The sequence below is a fragment of the Conger conger genome, chromosome 2 (genome assembly GCF_963514075.1).
Source record: "Conger conger chromosome 2, fConCon1.1, whole genome shotgun sequence".
Classification (NCBI taxonomy): Eukaryota; Metazoa; Chordata; class Actinopteri; order Anguilliformes; family Congridae; genus Conger; species Conger conger.
In genome coordinates, this window is record NC_083761.1 from 57101258 (window position 1) to 57120679 (window position 19422).

The window sequence follows — 19422 nt, forward strand, 5'->3', positions numbered from 1 at the left end:
GTCAGAATAAAGAATGAAGTCAGCTGTCGTTTCAAAGGCCTTTGTAGTGCACAGAGACAAAGATGGTGGAAGAAAGCTCTGGGGTCCCACTTCACAGAGAAAAACAACCCCAGAGCTTTTAGTCTGGTCTTCAGCTTCAACTGTAAAAGTATATGATAAAAAGGATTATTTCACATCACCATTGTCCCCTCTTGCTTACAGACAGACCTGTTTGTCTCATCTCTCCTGTCCCTGTTCTTTATGCACATAATTAATATCCCTTTATCTACAGACATAAAAAAAGCTTTAAACCGGCTGGTATAATTTTGCATATGTCACTGGTTTGCAACAGTTGTCGCTGACAACAACTGTTTGGTCTAAAAAGGGTTGTTTTCCCGGTCTATTGTGTGATTAGAAACTATTTAACACGGTAACCCATCAACAATGGTGATCATGTTGGCAGCTGGCAAGCTGCTGCGATTGGTGTCACCCCAGCTCTCGAGTCTAATCTGCCCCGTTTGGATGTCAATCTTGTGGCCGGCGATAGATTAACAAAGCAAGGACTGAGCGTTCTCCACCGTCACGCAGAACGCTAAAAAGGAAAACCCGGCATTTTTACCTCAGGGCTCCGACCATTCCCAAACATTCCGGCTAAACGGGTGGATTCTGCGGAGAGGGTAGGGCAGTCGCCTGTGCTGTAATTTTGAGTTAATTATGTTGGCCTTGGGCGGCACGGATGGTGCAGTGAGTAGCACTGCCGCCTCACAGCAAGGAGGTCCTGGGTTCTAATCCCGGTCGGCCGGGGCCTCTCTGTGCAGAGTTTGCATGTTCTCCCCGTGTCTGCGTGGGTTTCCTCTGGGTACTCCGGTTTCCTCCCACAGTCCAAAGACATGCAGGTTAGGCTGATTGGAGAGTCTAAATTGCCCATAGGTATGAGTGTGTGAGTGAATGGTGTGTGTGCCCTGTGATGGACTGGCGACCTGTCCAGGGTGTATTCCTGCCTTTCGCCCAATGTATGCTGGGATAGGCTCCAGCCCCCCTGCGACCCTGTTCAGGATAAGCGGGTTAGGATAATGAATGAATGAATGAATGTTGGCCTTGTGGTCTCATGACAGCTGCACAATATATGTTCTTGCATGTGAGGTACATCAGCTTTAGATAGGTCATCCCCTTGAATTTTGTTACATTTTGTCACATAATGCCCCTTTCACCGCCATAACACCCTTCCAAAGAGTACAGAGACGGTTGATCTCCGGACAGTTTCTCCAATCTAAGCCAATGAGCTCTGCAAATCTGTCAGCGTTGCAGCTGGCCTCTAGGTCACCTCTCTGACAGCTGATTTCTTGTCCGGGTTCTATTTTTGGTAGTATCTGGATTCTACCATATCATATTTTTTCTATTTCGTTACGACCGATATAACGGCGCTCCAAAGCTTTGTCATCCTCATCCATTTTACATCCACCTCTGCCTCCTCACGACTTCATGTCAAAGTTCATAGTGCTGAGGCAGTTCCCTGGTCTTCATTACAGTCCGACTGATCTGCTGTGTTGTTTCAGTGGTGAGGCCTCCCATTCAGTTACATCACACTGTTATGCAGTTGAACAGGCCGACACAGATCAAAATCAACATTGAGTGACCTCATTAGCATTCCTTAAAGAACAGAATGCACCTGGCCAAATTTAGACTAGCATGGGGGTAAATGTACTTCAGGTAGTTATACATATACATAATACATATTTCGAAGTTTTTTTATTTTTTATAAGTATATCATTGTAGGTTTTTCATGTAGGAATCGAAAAAAACCCATTTAAATATGCTTTTATTTGACTTTGCAAGCAACAGCAAAACGATGAATGAGAAAAGTGGTTGGAAACTTTCTGAAGCCACTGCACCTCACTCTGCATAAGAGTGGTGCCCCCCCGCCCAGCTCCTCAGGATTTAAGCTGTAGCCTCGCGGTTATGTAGCCCCTGCACTAGACTTTCCTTGCTCTGCTGTGTGGAAGATAAGTATTCTTATGTCAGCGTGAGAGAGTGTGTCAGAGTTAACAAAAGCATTCTGTTAAAGAAGAGCCCTTTTGCTTTCATCATTGTGAAAGTACCCTTCAGTAAGTGGCTCATGGAAATGGCAGAATTTCAAGGTCAGATATAATCATTGGAAAATGATAGTTAAATTACTGTATTTAATCTTTGAAAAGATCCATGTGCCATTTAAACTAGAACATTCTTCACATTGTGTGCTTTCTTTGTTCTTTCCAAATCATAGCATACATTTTTATTTATAAATTTTTATTTTATATTCGTCCATAGTTGGCTGGGTATTTGTGAAGGAAGTCATGGGTGTCGCAGATTTTGTGATTTTTGCTGTGACTTTTCTCATTTTTGGCCATTTCTGTGATTTGCTTTGTTTATGGTGCTTTTTCTGATTTTTCAAATGTTTTGGATGATAACTCGTACCTTTTACCTTTGGATGATAACCTTACCGTGGCCTACTGTGTTAGTTCTGCAGTTATAGCCTATGCATTGTATCAATATGGCCAAATTCTGGGACAAAGTGTGACAATGTAGGCATTTGCAGATTCAGGAATGCACTGAGTGAAAGATTCCTGTCTTTGTCAGTTGTTGGATCACCACTGTCAACGATGTTGATGGTCACCATGCCTTTCTGCGTTCAATGACATTAAAAGGCAAAACCGCATGGTCTTTCTTTTCATGGTGGACTGAATTCAACAATTAAGCGCACCAGCATTTATTTTACTTGTAGGCTGTTCATACTGCCTGTTGATTTTTTGAAACCTGAAGCTCTTGCCACTGTTGCTATAGTTGCACATGTTATTTTAGTAGTTTCCCCACTGCTGCACACGAGATCAAGATTTAATTTAATGAATAAACATTTTTCTTTTGCTTTTTTCACTGTTCCGTGATTTTTTAACAACTATTCCGTGACTGCGCTGTGATTCTAGCCAATATTTTCCATGACAAACACCCAGCCTTATCTGTGATGTACTGTATACACTATAGATAAGCATTCACTTATATTTGGTAGAATATCCATAATATCTTTATGCAATAATTTTTGTTATGAGTCTATGAGACTCCCTGAAAGAAACATAATTTTAGAACCATAACCAAATCAGATTGTTGTTAATATGACGGATGTCACCAAAGCAATAATGCATTTGGAAGTCAGCCTTGACTTTGACCGTGTTACTGCAGTTCCTGGAACGAGCAGAGAAACCGTGGAGGGAATGCTGACTGACTGCCAGGGTACATACGAGTTCTCCTCCTCAGTTTATTTACATACGGTACTGTAACGAGCGCTGTTGTGCTCCCTGTGCGTTTAGCTATGATCTACGGACTCCTGCGGAGCTGTACTGGACAGTGTAACAGCGAAGGGCCGCACAGAGCCCACAAAGGCAAGAGCCTCGTGTTTCCACGGCCCAGTTAATGGAAAATAACTAATGCAAACGGAGCCATTGTCCTTCTGCTCTCCTTCCCGGGAATCTTCTGGAGAACTCACAGGGCGTCGCCGCCGGCCGTTTCCTTTAAATTAAATACGGCACGGCGAGGGCATTATTTATTTTTACATCAGCGGGATTCCACCTAATGGTCTACCCCGTTTGAAAAGAATTACACGCCAACAATTAGCATAGCACGATAAATATGCATTTTGTGAGAGCCGAGAAATCGATACGCGTCCACTTTCAGTAGGCTAAGCGTGGTCTGGGAGACCAGCTGTATAATGGAATGAGCATTTTGTACATGTTGCATTCTTTCTCTCTAATTGGTATTGCTTTTTTGATTATCTTTCATCGTTTGCCCAGTATCGTATGTTCCCCAACAAATGCATATTAATGGGATTTTGACTTTCCAAAGAGGGCTTTCCTTTCATATTGAAGCATGATGGATAAACGGGCTCTTTGGCATTTCAATGAAGACGTAAATAGATGAACTTTTGGTGGAGGACGATTATTATGGGCTGGCAGACCCAGCCCCTGTGTTTTTTGGAAATGGCAACCCCGTTAAAATGCTACGCATCTGCTCCTCGGATGTCTGCGGAAGATGGATTCCAGGCTTCGGCCAAATCGCAGGACGGCGTGCCGGAGCTAACCGCATTTTAATCGTTTGTTCACTCAAACGCGCCGAGCGACGACAGAGGCCAGCCCTGGCCGTTTCGTCGCCCGCTCCTCGGATCCCTGCGCCCGTCGGAGGGTTAAACTGTTTGTGTTTGAGCACCACCGGTCGGCAGCCATGCCCGAAAAGAATAATTAAAACGAAAACATGCCGAGAAATGTTTTCCCGGGGGATGTATGAAGAAGCAGGAGCCTTCGCCTGGCGGGCAGGGAGAAGATAAGTGTGGCGTTGGCGCGGCGTACCGTGTGTTGTTTACAGTGTGAATTGAGTGACATTTCACAGATGCGGCGGACCTGTTGAGGCCGGGGGACTGGCTCCGGAGAGCGTGGGGATCCAGGAAGATGGGGCGGAAGGGTCTGCTCAGGGGGGGTGTCGCTGTGCTGGTGTGATGTCACTCACGCTCCTCTCCCCCCCCCAGGTACAGCGTGCCGTCTCTGCAGCGCTCCAACGCGGGCTTTTACCAGTGCGTGGTGAGGAACAGGAGGGGCGCGCTGATGCAGAGGAAGACAGAAGTACACGTGGCGTGTAAGTGTGAAGCTGGGTGATGGTGTGCGGCGGCCTGCGAACGCTGTGTTATTCTGCAGGGAACGGCAGCTGCACACACCCACGTACACACACACACACTGTACACAGTCACACACACACACACACTGTACACAGTCACACACACACACACACTGTACACAGTCACACACACACACACACACTGTACACAGTCACACACACACACACACACACACACACACTGTACACAGTCACACACACACACACACACACACACACACTGTACACTGTACACAGTCACACACACACACACACTGCGCACAGTCACACACACACACACACACACACTGTACACAGTCACACCAGGCATACACTTACACACACACACACTGTACACAGTCACACACACACACACACACACACACACACACACTGTACACAGTCACACACACACACACACACACACACACACTGTACACAGTCACACACACACACACACACACACACTGTACACAGTCACACACACACAGACTGTACACTGTACACAGTCACGCACACACACACACTGCACACAGTCACACACACACACACACTGTACACAGTCACACCAGGCATACACTTACACACACACACACACACACACACACACACACACTCAAGACAAACGTACGGACGCCCGCACACATCCTTTTCCCCACAGAAACCCAGGAGACATCCACAGACACATTGCCCTTGAATGTTGCTGTGCTATTCACCACACTGGGGATGTCTTTTGTCGGTCCAGACGTTTCATTTCTGAGAGCAGGTACAGCTACCGAATCCGAAGTGACCACTGTGCTTTTATCCCCGAGCTCTGTACCGTTTCAAAAGCGTCGAAGATGCACTCACACAATGCACCGTCCTGCCATAAGGCTCCAAGCAAGACTCAGAACTTTTTTCGACATTAAAGGCTGAAAGTAAACGGCAGTGTTAAACTACGAAGTTAAAAAAATACAAATAAAATCACTCTCGATAAACGGTTTTCTCCTCCCTGACAGTTTGCATCCATCCCTTTCCTTGTTTAATTTATTTTCTGCCTCCCCAACCCCATAAAGCACACAACGTTGCTGAATGAAACATGGCCGCCGGTGTTTGTTTCTGACTCGTGGTTCTCCCTCAGACATGGGCAGCTTCGCGGACCAGGAGCAGAGGAAGACCGTGTCGCAGGGCAAGGCGGCCGTCATCAACCCGCCCGCCGTCAGCAGCTTCCCCCGGCCCCAGGTCACGTGGTTCAGAGACGGCTACAAGATCATCCCCAGCTACAGAGTGTGAGTCCTGCCTCTACGGCCGGCTGCCTGTGCCCGGGGGTTCCCCAGAGGCCAGGCCACTTTCAGCCGCCCCTAAATATGGGGCGGCCTGTCGCCCTGCGGCTAAGGTGCATGACTGAGGACCCGGAAGGTTGGTGGCTCGAGCCCCGGTGTAGCCAATATAAGATCTGAGTGGCTTTTGGGCCTTGAGCAAGGCCTCAACCCCGCATAGCTCCAGGGGGGATTGTCCCCTGCTTACTCTAATCAACTGTAAGTCGCTTTGAATAACAACATATATATATATTTATATATTTATATGCCCCCACGCACCATTTGCAGCATTAGTGTGCCCCTCTGTGCCACGCCCGGCTCACGGTCCTGTCAGAAACGGTGTTCTGTAGCTAATGCCCATTTCTGCCACCCTTCCACCTAGTATTTCTTCATCTCTCTGTCCAATTAGCAGCCCAGCCACACGGCAGCAGGTCTGATCCTTTTTATTGCTCGAGTGTCTTTTATTCAGAGACCGAACAAATCAGAGCCTCTCCTTATCTCCTCTGTTTAATGGCTTCTCTCTCTCTCTCCCTCCCTCCTCTCTCGCTCTATCAGTCACTACTCTCTCTACAATGCACGGTGGATAAAGATTCGTAAATTGAAATGAAGCCATGTGACCGGGTAAGTCGAGAAGAATGGCAGTTTTAAAAGACGAAGGCGAAAATAAAGGCGAGAGGGAGAAAGCTTTCCCCTCGCGTGTCCCCTCGAGCTGGAGCCGCGGCGTAACGGTTAAACCGCGAACGGTTTTCGTCACGGCAAGGATTTCTTCCATAAACACCAACTAAAGAGCAGGTTACCGAAACAGGTATTGGGGATATGACTCAATTAATATTTTTTATTAAGCGGTAGGGAGTCGGGTTTGAGTTGCAGGAGAGGAGGGTGCTGTCTGGGCGCTACTCGTGCTACGCTATGCTACGTACCGTGCGCCCGGGCTCGTGGGTGAAAGAGGAGGTCAGGTCGGCAGGCTGGTGTGATGCCAAAAGACAGGTGCTCTCCGGGTTCAGTAGGCAGAGGCCCGCTCGGTAATTGGACCACTTCTCTTCTTCCCTCTTCTTGCCTCACCTGCCTCAAAAAGAGCCGCGAACGTCCCCTCGGTGAAGCATGTTGACTCTTCTGTTTGCTGCACTCTCAAGTCTTTTCGCAGATTTTCCCAAACAATCAATTTACCTTTCTGAATTGGGTACATTTGGAGATGCACTGTAACTCCACTCTAATCGTTAGTCAGAGACATGCTCAGACGGAGAGGTGCGTTGTTGTGAGTCTCGGCGGAGCATAAGTGACTGCGTGGCTAAGCAGCGCTGTCTTATTTTCGCAGACTGCTCTATCTGTTGCGGAGTTTCTGGTTGGTCGGGCGGGGTCATGCGAGTTCAAGCTCACTCTTTCTTTTCAAACGCTGGGAAGACAGTTGCAGGTAGGCGGGACGAAAAAAGGAAAAAAGCAAGTTCCGGCTGCGATTTACTTTCCTCCCTACCCCCTTTGGGGAATTTTGTGTCTCGCCCCCACGAGTGTGAATTAAAGCAGCGCATCTATCTGGCTTTGTGACTGTCTCTATAAGCCGAACCCTGAGGAGCGGGGTCTGATGCGCCAACCTCGGGTGCCAGCCGACACGCCTTTGCGCCAAGGAGGAACGTTTGCCGCAGGTCGTGTGTCGAAAACGGAGCCTCACCCACCAGATGGGGGCGACATGGCTCAGGCAGTAAGAGCAGTTGTCCGGCAGTCGGAGGGTTGCCGGTTCGATCCCCCGCCCGGGCTGTGTCGTAGTGTCCCTGAGCAAGACACCTAACCCCCAAATGCTCCTGACGAGCTGGTCGGGGCCTTGCATGGCAGCCAATCGCCGTCGGTGTGTGAGTGTGTGTATGAATGGGTGAATGGAGAAGCATCAATTGTACAGCGCTTTGGATAAAGGCGCTATATAAATGCCTGCCATTTACCATTTAGATCTTTTACCATATACCATCTGCATTTCAGGGTCGTATTTCACTCAGTTCACCCACGATTCGCACTCCTCCGCGGGGCAGGAGGGAGGGGGCGGGTCCCCGGAGACCGTCGGCGAAACTGCCGTGAACCCGAATCGCCAGCCAAACCCCTTTATTACCGCACTGGATGTGATGTCACATTCTTAATTGTCCCGAGCCGGGAAAGAGGAACAATGCAATCAGCTTAGCTGGATAAACCATCGCAGCAAATGGCCCAGAAGAAAGCCTGGGGAAAAAAGGGGGCTACACTTGGCGAGTGATATAGGATGATGAAATTAACAGCCCTTGCAGACACTCAGATTAATTGTGAGGGAACTGTACCGCCTGGGATCGATAGCCATTTGGAATAACACGGGGAAACACAAATCAATTCGCCGGTCGCCGATGACAGGTCCCCCCCCCCAGGTTAATTATTTTATAAGTACAGTAAATGTAAGCCACGTTACCTGAGAGTCCGGGTGGTGTGACGCATCTCTGTGGAAACGACGCGGCCGTGCCGTACTCTCCCAGGCCCGAGAGGGCAGGGCACCCCTTGTCTGAAGCACTGTATAAAAAGAAATAGGGAGCAAGCGCATATGATGTCACACACTGACTGTCAACGAGCTTGTACAAAGCCTTTTGAAACCACGGAAGCCATTTTGTTCACTTTGGAGCCAGAGCCGCAGTAAGTCCGCCGAGTGCTCCTCCACTAAGCGGTTGTCACTACATTTTCCTTGGGGGAATGAGATGATTGACTTTGTATTTTTACCCTATTGTTACCATTGACTTATATTGAAAAGTGTGCCTGAAACACCTCTAGTATACTGGAGCCAAGCGCAGTGGTGCTAGTGAGCAGTCGCTCTCAACAAAGACCAGGAAATGAGGTTCAGAGACGGAGCCCGGTTTTGGCCGCTCGGTCTGAAGTCGAGTCACGCGTCAGGATAACGGCCATCTCGCCGCATTAATCCGTGTCCGGCGGGACCCGGGGCAGATGGCTCCATCCCCTCCGGGACAGCGGCGATGATGTGCTTTATGAACGTTCCGGCGATGATGTGCTTTATGAAGTTATCCAGTGGCCCTCACCACAAGCCGTCCCCTCCCGACAGCTCGTCAGGGCGTCGCCGAACAGCCCGCCTCACGCCGGAACCTTCTAGTACTTCCTCTGAGCTGAAGGCTCTCGTTCTCCTCTCGTGCCCTACCAGGGATATTCAAAGCCGAGCTCCACTGAATCCCGAAATTAAGTTTGAATAACCGCAATGTTTTTCTTCCTACGTCTTTATTTTCTTACTTTCAATCCGTGTTTACCTCAAGTTTTTGTGGAGGTTTTTGCCTCCCCGTTTGGAAGGCCGGTCACGTTCCTGCGCCCGTGTCGTGAACGCTTCGCCCCGCGACGGCTCAGGAGGGCCCGTCCACGCCGAACCGCCCGTGCCAGCTGCCGCCTCCTCTCGCTCGTTCGCTTCCCGCCATCTGAGCCGCGGTAATTGCGCTGGAGAGATATATTTCCTACGCAGCTGACACAGGCAGACTGCTGGCCGACCCCTGGCCACACAGTGGGGCTTCTCGCGCTCGGAGTAGCTGCCAATAGCAGCACTCCTTGCCTCCCTGTCGGCCACGGGCAGGACCGGTACGGTCAGGGGTTTTTAACAGGCCGCAACGCGACCGCATCTGCAGCTGGCCGTGCTTATACTCGGCTGAATCACCTTAATAATCTGCCTCATGTCACATAAGCAATGGAAATTTCCTGTTCATTTTGGGCAGTTGTTATTCCCCTCTCCGGCAAAGCAGTCAGTCTAGTTTTCATCGAGGTTCACTGTGGTATTTTTAAAATATATATTTATTTAACATAGGTTGATTTGTGGAGGTACGGTTTCGAGACAAGCATTTCTCAACAAGGATATTAATCTTCTCTCTCACTTCATTAAAGTCTGCTCACGTTGCTGGAGCGAGAACCTAAAACATCAAAACCCAACGCTTAAATGAATTATCTTCGTCATTTGCATATTGTTAACATTTTGTTTGCTTGTTTTTACTGCTTGTAATATATCCCTCATCTGTGTTTTTGAAGTCAAATCGTCTATAAATATCTGTTTTCACCCCTCAAAACTCCTGCTTCCAATTTATTTTCTCTCAACTCGTTTAAAGTTCTATTTAGGTCACTTCATTTAGAGCGTTCATTTGCTTCCTAATTAATTTGCCCTTTCTTTTGAAATACAACAGTATTTATATGAATGAGTCCCTTTGAGATAATCAGTAAACCGCTTCACATACAAGAGATTTCAATTAATTCAAATGCCAATTACCCCTCAGAGAATGGAGATTATTCAAAGTTATGTAGAATGTGGCTTTTAATTATGAACAAATTCAGTGCGGGGGTGCATGCGTATTGTCAGGGGGGATCCACGTTTCGTGATTTCTCAGGGTTGAGGCGTGATGATCTGGTGAGACCTTCCCGCTCTTACGCTACGTATTTGCTCTTTCGGCATACCGTGGGCGTGATGCAGGGGAGATGATTTTTCAGGCACCCGCCTCTGCTCTCCAATAGCCATCGTCCGACCCTTCCCCAGCGAATCCGGGGAAACAGACCCTCGCATTTCAAATTCGCCGTTCGGACAGGCTGTAGAACGTCCTGAGCCTTAAATGAAATGTGCTCGCCTGGCTTGAGACACAGGGGGTCACCTTCCAATATTTTATCCATGGACAGTGCTGTATCTTATACAGTTCTCACACACCCTTCAATTGCAGTTGCTTGCACCCAACAACAAAAGTTTACTTCGCAAATATTCTTTACCTCTAAAAAGTACTAAAATGGTGACACAGAGTGAGAAACACACAGTAGTCGTGCATTGGTAACTGCCCAAATTAGAAGCAGGTTTGAGCCCACACGACACCCTGGGGAAGCTCAGCTCAGGATAAGGCTGTTGTGTTCACATTGCTTGATGGTGAGTAACACACAGAATGGATTTTCACACAAGGCAATAACCTTGGAGCTCAACTTAGAGCTCTTTCATTTTTGACTTTCACTTTCATTCCCTCTATTCATTACAGTTACATTTACATTTCATCATTTGGAAGATGCTTCCAACAGCTATGGCAAACTGCACGATGTAGAATTACCCAGATTTACTTCAATCATCAGAACAGATAAATATTCAGTGCATTGATTCACAGCGCTGTACTGATATAAACTAACTGGTGATGGGCAAGGATGTTTCTGTAGTCGAAGTGCACCTGCCAATTCCTCCTCCAAATTTGTATTGTAGCAATGAGGTCTGGGGCAGTAATATTTACCACAATTGTTGTCTCCCTCTCCACATAAGATTGGTGTGTGGTGAACATTCTGGCACAAAATGGCTGCCATTGCATCACCCGGGTGAGTGCTCACATTCGTGGTCGTTGAGATGAGCTTCCCCCTCATCAATGTAACTGTAAAGTGTGAGGAAAGCTCTATATAAATGGTGTCTATCTCTATCTATCTATCTATCTATCACAAGATAGCAGACCATTGACCCCCCCCTCCTCCTCCAAGACCTGGGACAGTGTAGCTCAGGCATTGAGAGTGCCATAGATATGGATCATTAATGAGCCCCGCCTGGAATTGAGGACTAGCGGTTTAATTTCTGATTGCATGGTACTCGCTCGAGCTCTCAGACTGTGATTGGGTCTTTCAAGTGAACTTTAAAAAATGCAACAGGGAATCATCACACTGGCCTGTGATGATGATTATTTTTCTCATAGATCTGAGATAATAAGCGTCAAGGAGCCATCTGCTTTACAGCAGCTAATTAACTTCTCCTCACTTTAAAAAGCTGTTTGACAAATGAAGAAAAATGATTTATATTAGAGGGCAGCACGTTCCTAGCAGACAGCAGGCAGAAAAAAAAGATAAATAAAGGGGAGTCAAGAGAAGTTTCCCGCTGTCCTCATCTGAATTGACAACTAAACTTTGCGAGCAGATAAGGTTTGTATCCCTCCGACGTGGGTTCCAGAAAGCCCTCTTTCAAAATTAAAGTGACATGTTCATTTGTCTCTCATTCTGATTCGTGTTGGGCTCTTGTTGCCTCCTTCTCCTTGTCTTTCTTCTTTCTTCTTTGCTCATAGGTGTGCATTTTAGAATCTGTCTTTCTTCAGACGGGTCATGTAATTATTGAGCAGGGCTGCCCTGCCCTGTTCCTGGACATCTACCATCCTTTAGGCACACCTCATTCTACTAATTAGCAGCTCAACGAGATCTCTAGCTCTTGAATCTTGGTGCGCTGTGTTAGGGTTGACGTGAGTGGATCTTCAGGAACAGGGTTGGGCAGCCCTGCTCTAGCTGCTGAATGAGGTGTGCTTTGCTAAGCTTGGCATGAGAACCTTCAGGTAGTCACATCTCCAGGAACAGAGTTGGGCAGACCTGCTCTAGCTGCTGAACGAGGTGTGCTTTGTTCAGGCTGGCGTGAGAACCCACAGGACGGTAGATCTCCTGGAACAGGGTTGGGCAGCCCTGTTGTTGAGCCGTTCGATCATCGTTTGAAGCAGGGTAATGTTTCATACGCCTGCCGCAAGCAGGTAATAGCGGCAGGTAAGTGAGCCGGCTGTAGTTGTCACCATCGGTCTTTAATCAGGCTCTTCCCGTGCTCGCTGGCCGTTGTTTCACACCAGTTGAAGTGATTCCGCAGAACACATAAAAAGCCTCTCCGCCCGTCAAGTAGAATTGTGTCTGGCAGCCGCCTATGCTAATGGAATGCCGACAAGGATAGGTCTTATGTTTTATATCCACTGATTAAACATCCAAAACTACTGAAGCACCTGGTCTGGATCATTTACATTTTGCTGTGGGGGGGAAAAAAGAAGTCATTTAAATAAAATAAATAAAAAAACAAATTCGGTATTTAAAAGGAAAAAGTCGAAACGGCCAACGTCTGCATATTTTTTAGGGTCCTATTACAATATTTCCTGTGATCTCCATTTGGGAAAAAGCTGATTTTCATGCGATTACTGCTTTAACTTCCTCCCAATCCGCCTCATCCCCCCTGATAATCGAATTGGCCCTTTGGTCTCCTAATGTAGCGTGAAATAACAGATTGCGGTGGCGGGGCTCCGCGCGGCGTTCAGAAGCGACTTTCCAGGCTTCCTATTACCGCCCTGTGCTGCTCGCTCGTCCTCCAGCGTACACAAGGGTACGAGCGAGATTTCTGTAGCGGGCAAGGTCAGCCTGCAGAGGAGCTACGGAACCTTCTGGAGCTTTCAGAGCTAACGTCCGCACTGCACTGAACTGCTCTCCATGCGTTCAATACAGTAGAATGGTGTCTTTTGATGCGCGGTCGTTTCAGGACCTAGACTGACCTTTGCGCTTTGTTGGGTATTCCTGAGCTCGATGATTGGATGAGAGCGTGGCTGCACTTACTGTCGCCACCTCAAGAGCACGAGCAGCGCCAGGTTAATCCAGCGTCCCCATTCAGCCCCGAACCTTGACCTTGTGTGCGGGAGCCTCTCTATGTGCTGCCTCACCTTTGGTCCGCCACAGCTTTGCAGGGCTCCGCCGGGTAAGTGCGCACGCCGCGGACTCTTCCAGAAGGTATTCATTTTTAAAAAGCCTGCTCAACAAAGCAATTAGAAACGGGAAGGTTAAGAGGGAGGGAAAAAACCTGGCTGGAAATGACAAAGCTCTCAATGTTGTCGTGTTTCAGCCAGAGCCGCTTCTTGCTGGCTGGAGCTGAACAATGTTGTCTGGTTTAGGCCAGGTTTGCAGCAGTTCGCGTAGCGTAGATTTTTTTGCCAATTTGTTTTTCGATATGAAAACGAGAGAGCGTTCATGTGCCACGAGGCGCGTGGTGCTGGCTTCGGTGATTCAGTGGCGTCTTTCCGGAAAAGGCCCTTATCTGCCGGGCCAGGCCGGCGGCGTCATTAGCGAATAAGAATGGAGGAAATACAGTGAGTTCCCCCGCGCGAGGCGGAATGCGGTCTGTAAAGAATACCGCACGCGCCGGGAACAATGTTTCCATCTCCACGGCCTCACCGAAAGTCCGCTTCCCCCACCCACCCAGTGCGCCGCTAGCTGATAAACTCCGCGTTGGGCTGAGCTCATTCCGAAGCCACGGCGAGGGAAAAGTGGCCCATGGTAAGGGCACGCTGCGGACATTAAGGCGAACGTTCGCTGAGATGCTGACATTAGTCACCGTGGCCCGACGGGGATGTGGTCCTCACTGCCCAGGGGCCTCCAGGTTATAGGGCCAGAACACAGCTAATGGAGTATCAGAGTGCAGTGAGACCAGGTACAGGGGAGGGAGGGAGGCAGGGACGGCATATCAGCCCGGCCAATAACCATTTTTCATCAGCAGGTCAACCTCTGCTGTCCTGATAATAACAGGTCATTAGTTTCTGCTGTCTGAGGGAATGGTCCCATGTATTTACACACTCTGAGCTCTTTATTAGGTATTTATTTGACTTTTTACTTATTGGTCTTCTGCTCCTGTAGCCTATCCACTGAGATGCGTTGTATGTTGAGAGATGCTCTTCTGCATATTCCGCTGTTATAATGTGTGGTTATTTGCGTTACTGTCACCTTCCCGTCAGCTTTGACCACACCAACGCGTTTTTGCCCGCAGAACTGCAGCTCAGTGGAGATTTTGTGTTTTCTGCACCATTCTCAGCAAACTCTGCAGACTGTTGTACGTGAGAATCCCAGAGGATCAACAGTTTCTGAGATACTCAAACCACCCTGTCTGGCAGCAACAATCATTCCACGTCTCTTAGATCACATTTCTTCCCCATTTGGTCTGAAAAACAGCTGAACCCGTTGACCATGTCTGTATGCTTTTATGCATTTAGTTGCAGCCACGTGATTCGCTGATTAAATATTTGCCTTATGTGCTGTGCTACGGCGACACTAAGGCTTGTCTAACACCTGCAGTCAGGGCACTCGACTCCATGGAAACGTTCAGAGGAAGACGAAGCGCTCTGTGTCTTCGTTCCTCCGGAAGGCTTTGGCTCCAGTTTGCCCTCCGTCGGAGACGGGCAGGCGAGCCCATTCCTCAAGACCAAGAATATCATCAGTACCAATTTGCTCCTGATAGCGTAGTAAATCGAGAAGTAGCTTCAGATTTGATAGAATAAATCCTTTTTGGGTTGTTTGTCGTATTACGGCGGGTGGCTGGGAGGGCCCACTTTTGTGAAGTAAAGGATGGTGAGCCCTCATGGTGAGCCGTGGCGTCCATTCATTCTCCCCACATGCCTCTGCCTTTGTTCCTCTTACCGACCATCGCTGTTTACTCCATCTCCAGCTTCTCCTATCACCTCACCTCAGCCCGGGCAAGCCCTCTCTCCTGTCCTTCACCATCTCTCTCCTGCCGCAAATTCAATTCAGTTTGTGTAGCGCTTTTTACAGAACACTGTCACAAAGACACTTAGCTTAAAGAGGAGCAAACATCAAAATAGCAAGTAAGGTAAAAAAAAAAAAAAAAACTCCCTCTCTCACCACTGCTCTTTAGGTGCATAATAACGCTGAGGGATGGTTACTTTATCAACGCATGTGGACTTTTTACCAGGTACTGTAAGCCTGCTGGCAGTGTGAGGAACTGCTCCTATTTGTAAAGCTGTTAGATAGACACTGTTTTCATGGTAGGACCTTTGTGGTCTTTCACATATCCTGTCTAAACGAAAAGAAGTCAAGCACTTCGGTGCCTCTTTTCATAATGGCAAGGATCTCTTACTGTATGCTGTGAAAATGGGCAACTGCCACAAAAGTCATGTCCATAACCGGCGAGTTCAGCAGACTGCTTCAGGCTTAACAGCTTTACAGTCTTCATTTTATTAACTCTGTGACAGACTCATTTATGGTTCAGAAGGGTAGAAAAAAATATTGTCTGTGTAATGAATAGCTTTGGAGTTTGTGTTATAGGATAGGATATTTTAGGGATTAAACAAGGGACGTGTGTATTTTACAGTCTGCAGATGCCTTTTGTGAGCTTACTTGTGACAAATAGTCGAAGCTCTAGATATCTGAAGCCAACCCTGCTGAAAAAAACAGCTCGGGCTGAGTTTTGAAACAGCTGGTAGCTGGTTGACCAGCTCAGACCAGCTCCCAGCTTGACATAGTTTGACCAGCTCAGGTAGGTTTTGAAACAGCTGGCAGCTGGCATGTCAAGCTGGTCAAAGCTGGATTTTACACCAGGGAAGGGCATAGACTGTTCCCTCCTTATTTACGAGACTTCCAGCCCTAAATCCTATGGCATTGGGATTTACCGCAGTAATAAGATGGAGCGATATCAGTGTGTTTAACTTATCCCGCTTTGCCCTGTGGGACCTGTTCATCAGTTGCGTCAGACGAGCCTTTCATGCGATGCTCTGCTTCCCAGCGTTCGTTTCCCGTAGAGAGGCTCCAAGCGCGTCCGTCTCTCCGGAACTCTGCAGCCGGAACAGAAGTGCTCCCAAAAGGAACATCAGACTCCCCGTTCCCACGCGAGACATCCCAGAAAAACGGCAGCTCACGCGGACGAGGAGGACACACGCAACGCGCCGTCCCGAGTCTGATTACTTTGGCCTTTGCAAAGAGGCGCAAAATAAGCACCCCATTAACAAGAAATACTCTCTCCTGTAATGGCTTGGGTTTGTCCCTGTCATTAGTCTCCCGGGCGCTATCTCACAAAGGCAGCTCCAAAAACGTGATCCGGGTTGATTAAACTTGATTCTGGCAAATTTATTTACTAATGGGGCCCCTTTTTCCCCCACTGACTTCCAAGAAAACCGCAGTATTCCGAAGATAGCCACTTAGTAGCTATACAGGGTAGCGCTCATTATTCTCTCCCTGTGTTATGTGCATGCAGACTCTTATGCTTATGCTGTTACGGGTCGAAGGCTATGTAACGTTGAGCTCTACTAATGTAAAATCTTTAGAAAAGACTGTGTTTTCCAGAGCTACTCAAGTCTAGGTCCTGCCGGCGTAGTGTCTGCCAGTATTCGCTCTGGCTGTGTACTTCACCACCTGATTTCATTAATGAGCTAACTTCCTGGACCAAGGAGGTGGAACACTGGGTGAAATCAGGTGGTGTAGCGCATGGTTGGAGCAAAATACTGTTCTTGCAGACACTGCTGCCCACAGGGCCTGGAGTTGAGTAGCGCTGGTATGGACTTCATCCACGGCTTTCCGTACCTATGTTGGCCTAAAAAGTCCAAAGGCAAAGAAACGAGTGATTTTCCATTTTTGATCCTTTTTGGAAAATCATGTGAAATGAGCTCCTGAAGACATTTCGGTCAGAAATCCGTGGCAGGCTTTCCAGGTATGATGAATGAACGGGCGCAGAAGCGGAGTCCTTTAAAATACATTTTTCAGAAGCGTGGAGGAGTTATCTCCATGACTTATTGGGAAGACATGGGGAAATGGGATTAGCTGACATTAGTGCCTATAAGCAAACGCATGATGCTGCTGGCGCACGTTTGATTTGAAATAAAACCCATTCCCCAAGCGAGGCACACTTTGACAGATGTGCGTGGGCTTAACGTGTGTACTTTTCCCCCATTCTTTAAAGATGCACATCCCACCTATTTTAGTCATTCTGAAATGGGTTTGCAGCTTTTGTCCTGTTTGTTAACATTTATTTTTTTCATTTAAACCAATTACAGAAATAATTTCAGTGGCCCATGCATATTTTAAGACGAGGCAGAACACGATATTATCATACTTGGAATTGCGGGCATGCTGTACATCTCCGCGTGGGCGGTTCTGTACAGTAAAGCACCGTGTTCTTCCTCCAGTTATGCTGTTACTGTAAAGGCACAGAAAACAGGAGCATGTGCCCCACCGCGTACACTTGCCTTCCTCAGGAATGTGTTTACTGAGTAATGCGCGGCACTGCGGGTTCATTACGGCGCTATGAATACTGCATGCCGGTTTATCCGCGGAGGAAATGGCCGCATTCCTCAGGTTGGCCCGTGTATTGTTGCCGTTCCATCTGTGCGTCCCGGTGTTGTTTTTTTATTACTGATCCAGTAATTCCACCGCTGCGGTCGCTGTAGGCGGGCTCTCGGGATCTCATTGGCTACAAGAGAATTAGAGCATTTTAATCAAAACCTGGGATTAGAGCCGAGCCATCAGCCTTTGCTCTTTCACGTGGCGGAGCGGAGTATCACCCGAGAGTCGCAAACACAAGCCGGGTGAACACACACATGATCCAGGCAGCTATGTGAATAAACCGCTCCGCACTCCAAAGTCTTCTCGCCCATCTTCCCACTTATAAGAAATTACCAGCCAATTATATCGCGCAAGCTTGAGGGAGCATGTTTGTACCACAGAGAGGCTATTTTTAGATGGCAATTGCGCCATTTCACAAGATTTGCCATTAACTTTTAATTATTGCATTTGCAAAGTCCATTTATCAAGCAGGCGAGTGAATGAATTATTCAGACTTCGAAATTCATTAAAACATAATTTTACGCAATTACAAAGCACTTTGAAAGAAAAATTTAATTAAAGGTCAATAGTAATTAAATGTAGATTGTCCACTTTTATACCATCCAACTGTAAATGCTGCCATCCATCTGGGTTGTGTAAACAGTCTGATGATGGAAGTGGGATGTGGATGTTGAACGTATAAGTGAGGCTCATTTTGACATGGGAGACACAATCAAAACAAATGGGCATTAGCGAAACACTGCAATTATCCCAGATATAAAGACAGACAAAGACATAATCTCGCTTATTGTCTGGTGACTATTCAGCCGTGTCCGCGTGTGTCATCTAATTTAATATGATGGTGGCATTATTTCATGCATGGCTCGCTTTGCGCTGCTTTTGGAAACCGAACACGTGTACACGTGATACGCGTAGATGATGGTAAATAGTTGGCATTCATATAGCACCTTTATCCAAAGCGCTGTACAATTGATGCTTCTCATGCACCCATTCATACACACACACACACACCGACGGCAATTGGCTGCCAGATGACTGCTCTTACTGCCTGAGCCATGTCGCCCCACATGATGATTGTGATATGTGTATGTGATTGTGATATGTGCATGGGGTATGTGTATGTGATTATGATATGTCTACATGATTGAGATGTGTGTCGATGATGGAGATATGTGTACAGTACATGATAGAGGTAGCGTTATTTTGTTTGGGCAGGAGTGCACAGAACCGACTTGAGCCTTGGACAGTGGAAGGTGGGTTTATGTACTGGGCAGGATATTGCTGTTGTACACTTGAGCACTGTACTTAACCTGAATTACTTCAGTAGATTTCTGTTCGGGGAGGTGGGTACTGTGGGGAAATCTACTGTATATGTGTTGCCTTGGATAAAGACATCGCGAAAGTAAATAGGTAATGCAATATCAATTCTGCTCCGAACCCTTCAAATATCAGCGATGCATTGAGTTTAGCAAATTCCCCTAATGCAGCCAGTAACAAAGGCAACTGCCACTTAGAGACGGCCCTGCCAGAAAGCAATATTTGTAGCAAAAACATGCTTAGTTACTGCTACGCTACAGAAGGGTTTGGGACATTGGGATTATTTTTGTCTGCCAGTCTGTATTGCAAA

At 47.5% G+C, this 19422-nt stretch overlaps 1 protein-coding gene across 1 annotated transcript in view; it reads left to right on the forward strand.

Moving 5' to 3' along the window:
* The window catches only part of sdk1b (sidekick cell adhesion molecule 1b), a 354443-nt gene that overhangs the window by 176889 nt on the left and 158132 nt on the right, over positions 1–19422 (forward strand). The window contains exons 4-5 of the mRNA XM_061230637.1: positions 4529–4635; positions 5774–5921. Of these exons, the coding sequence (XP_061086621.1) occupies positions 4529–4635; positions 5774–5921 (255 nt within the window). The remainder of the gene's footprint in view (positions 1–4528; positions 4636–5773; positions 5922–19422) is intronic.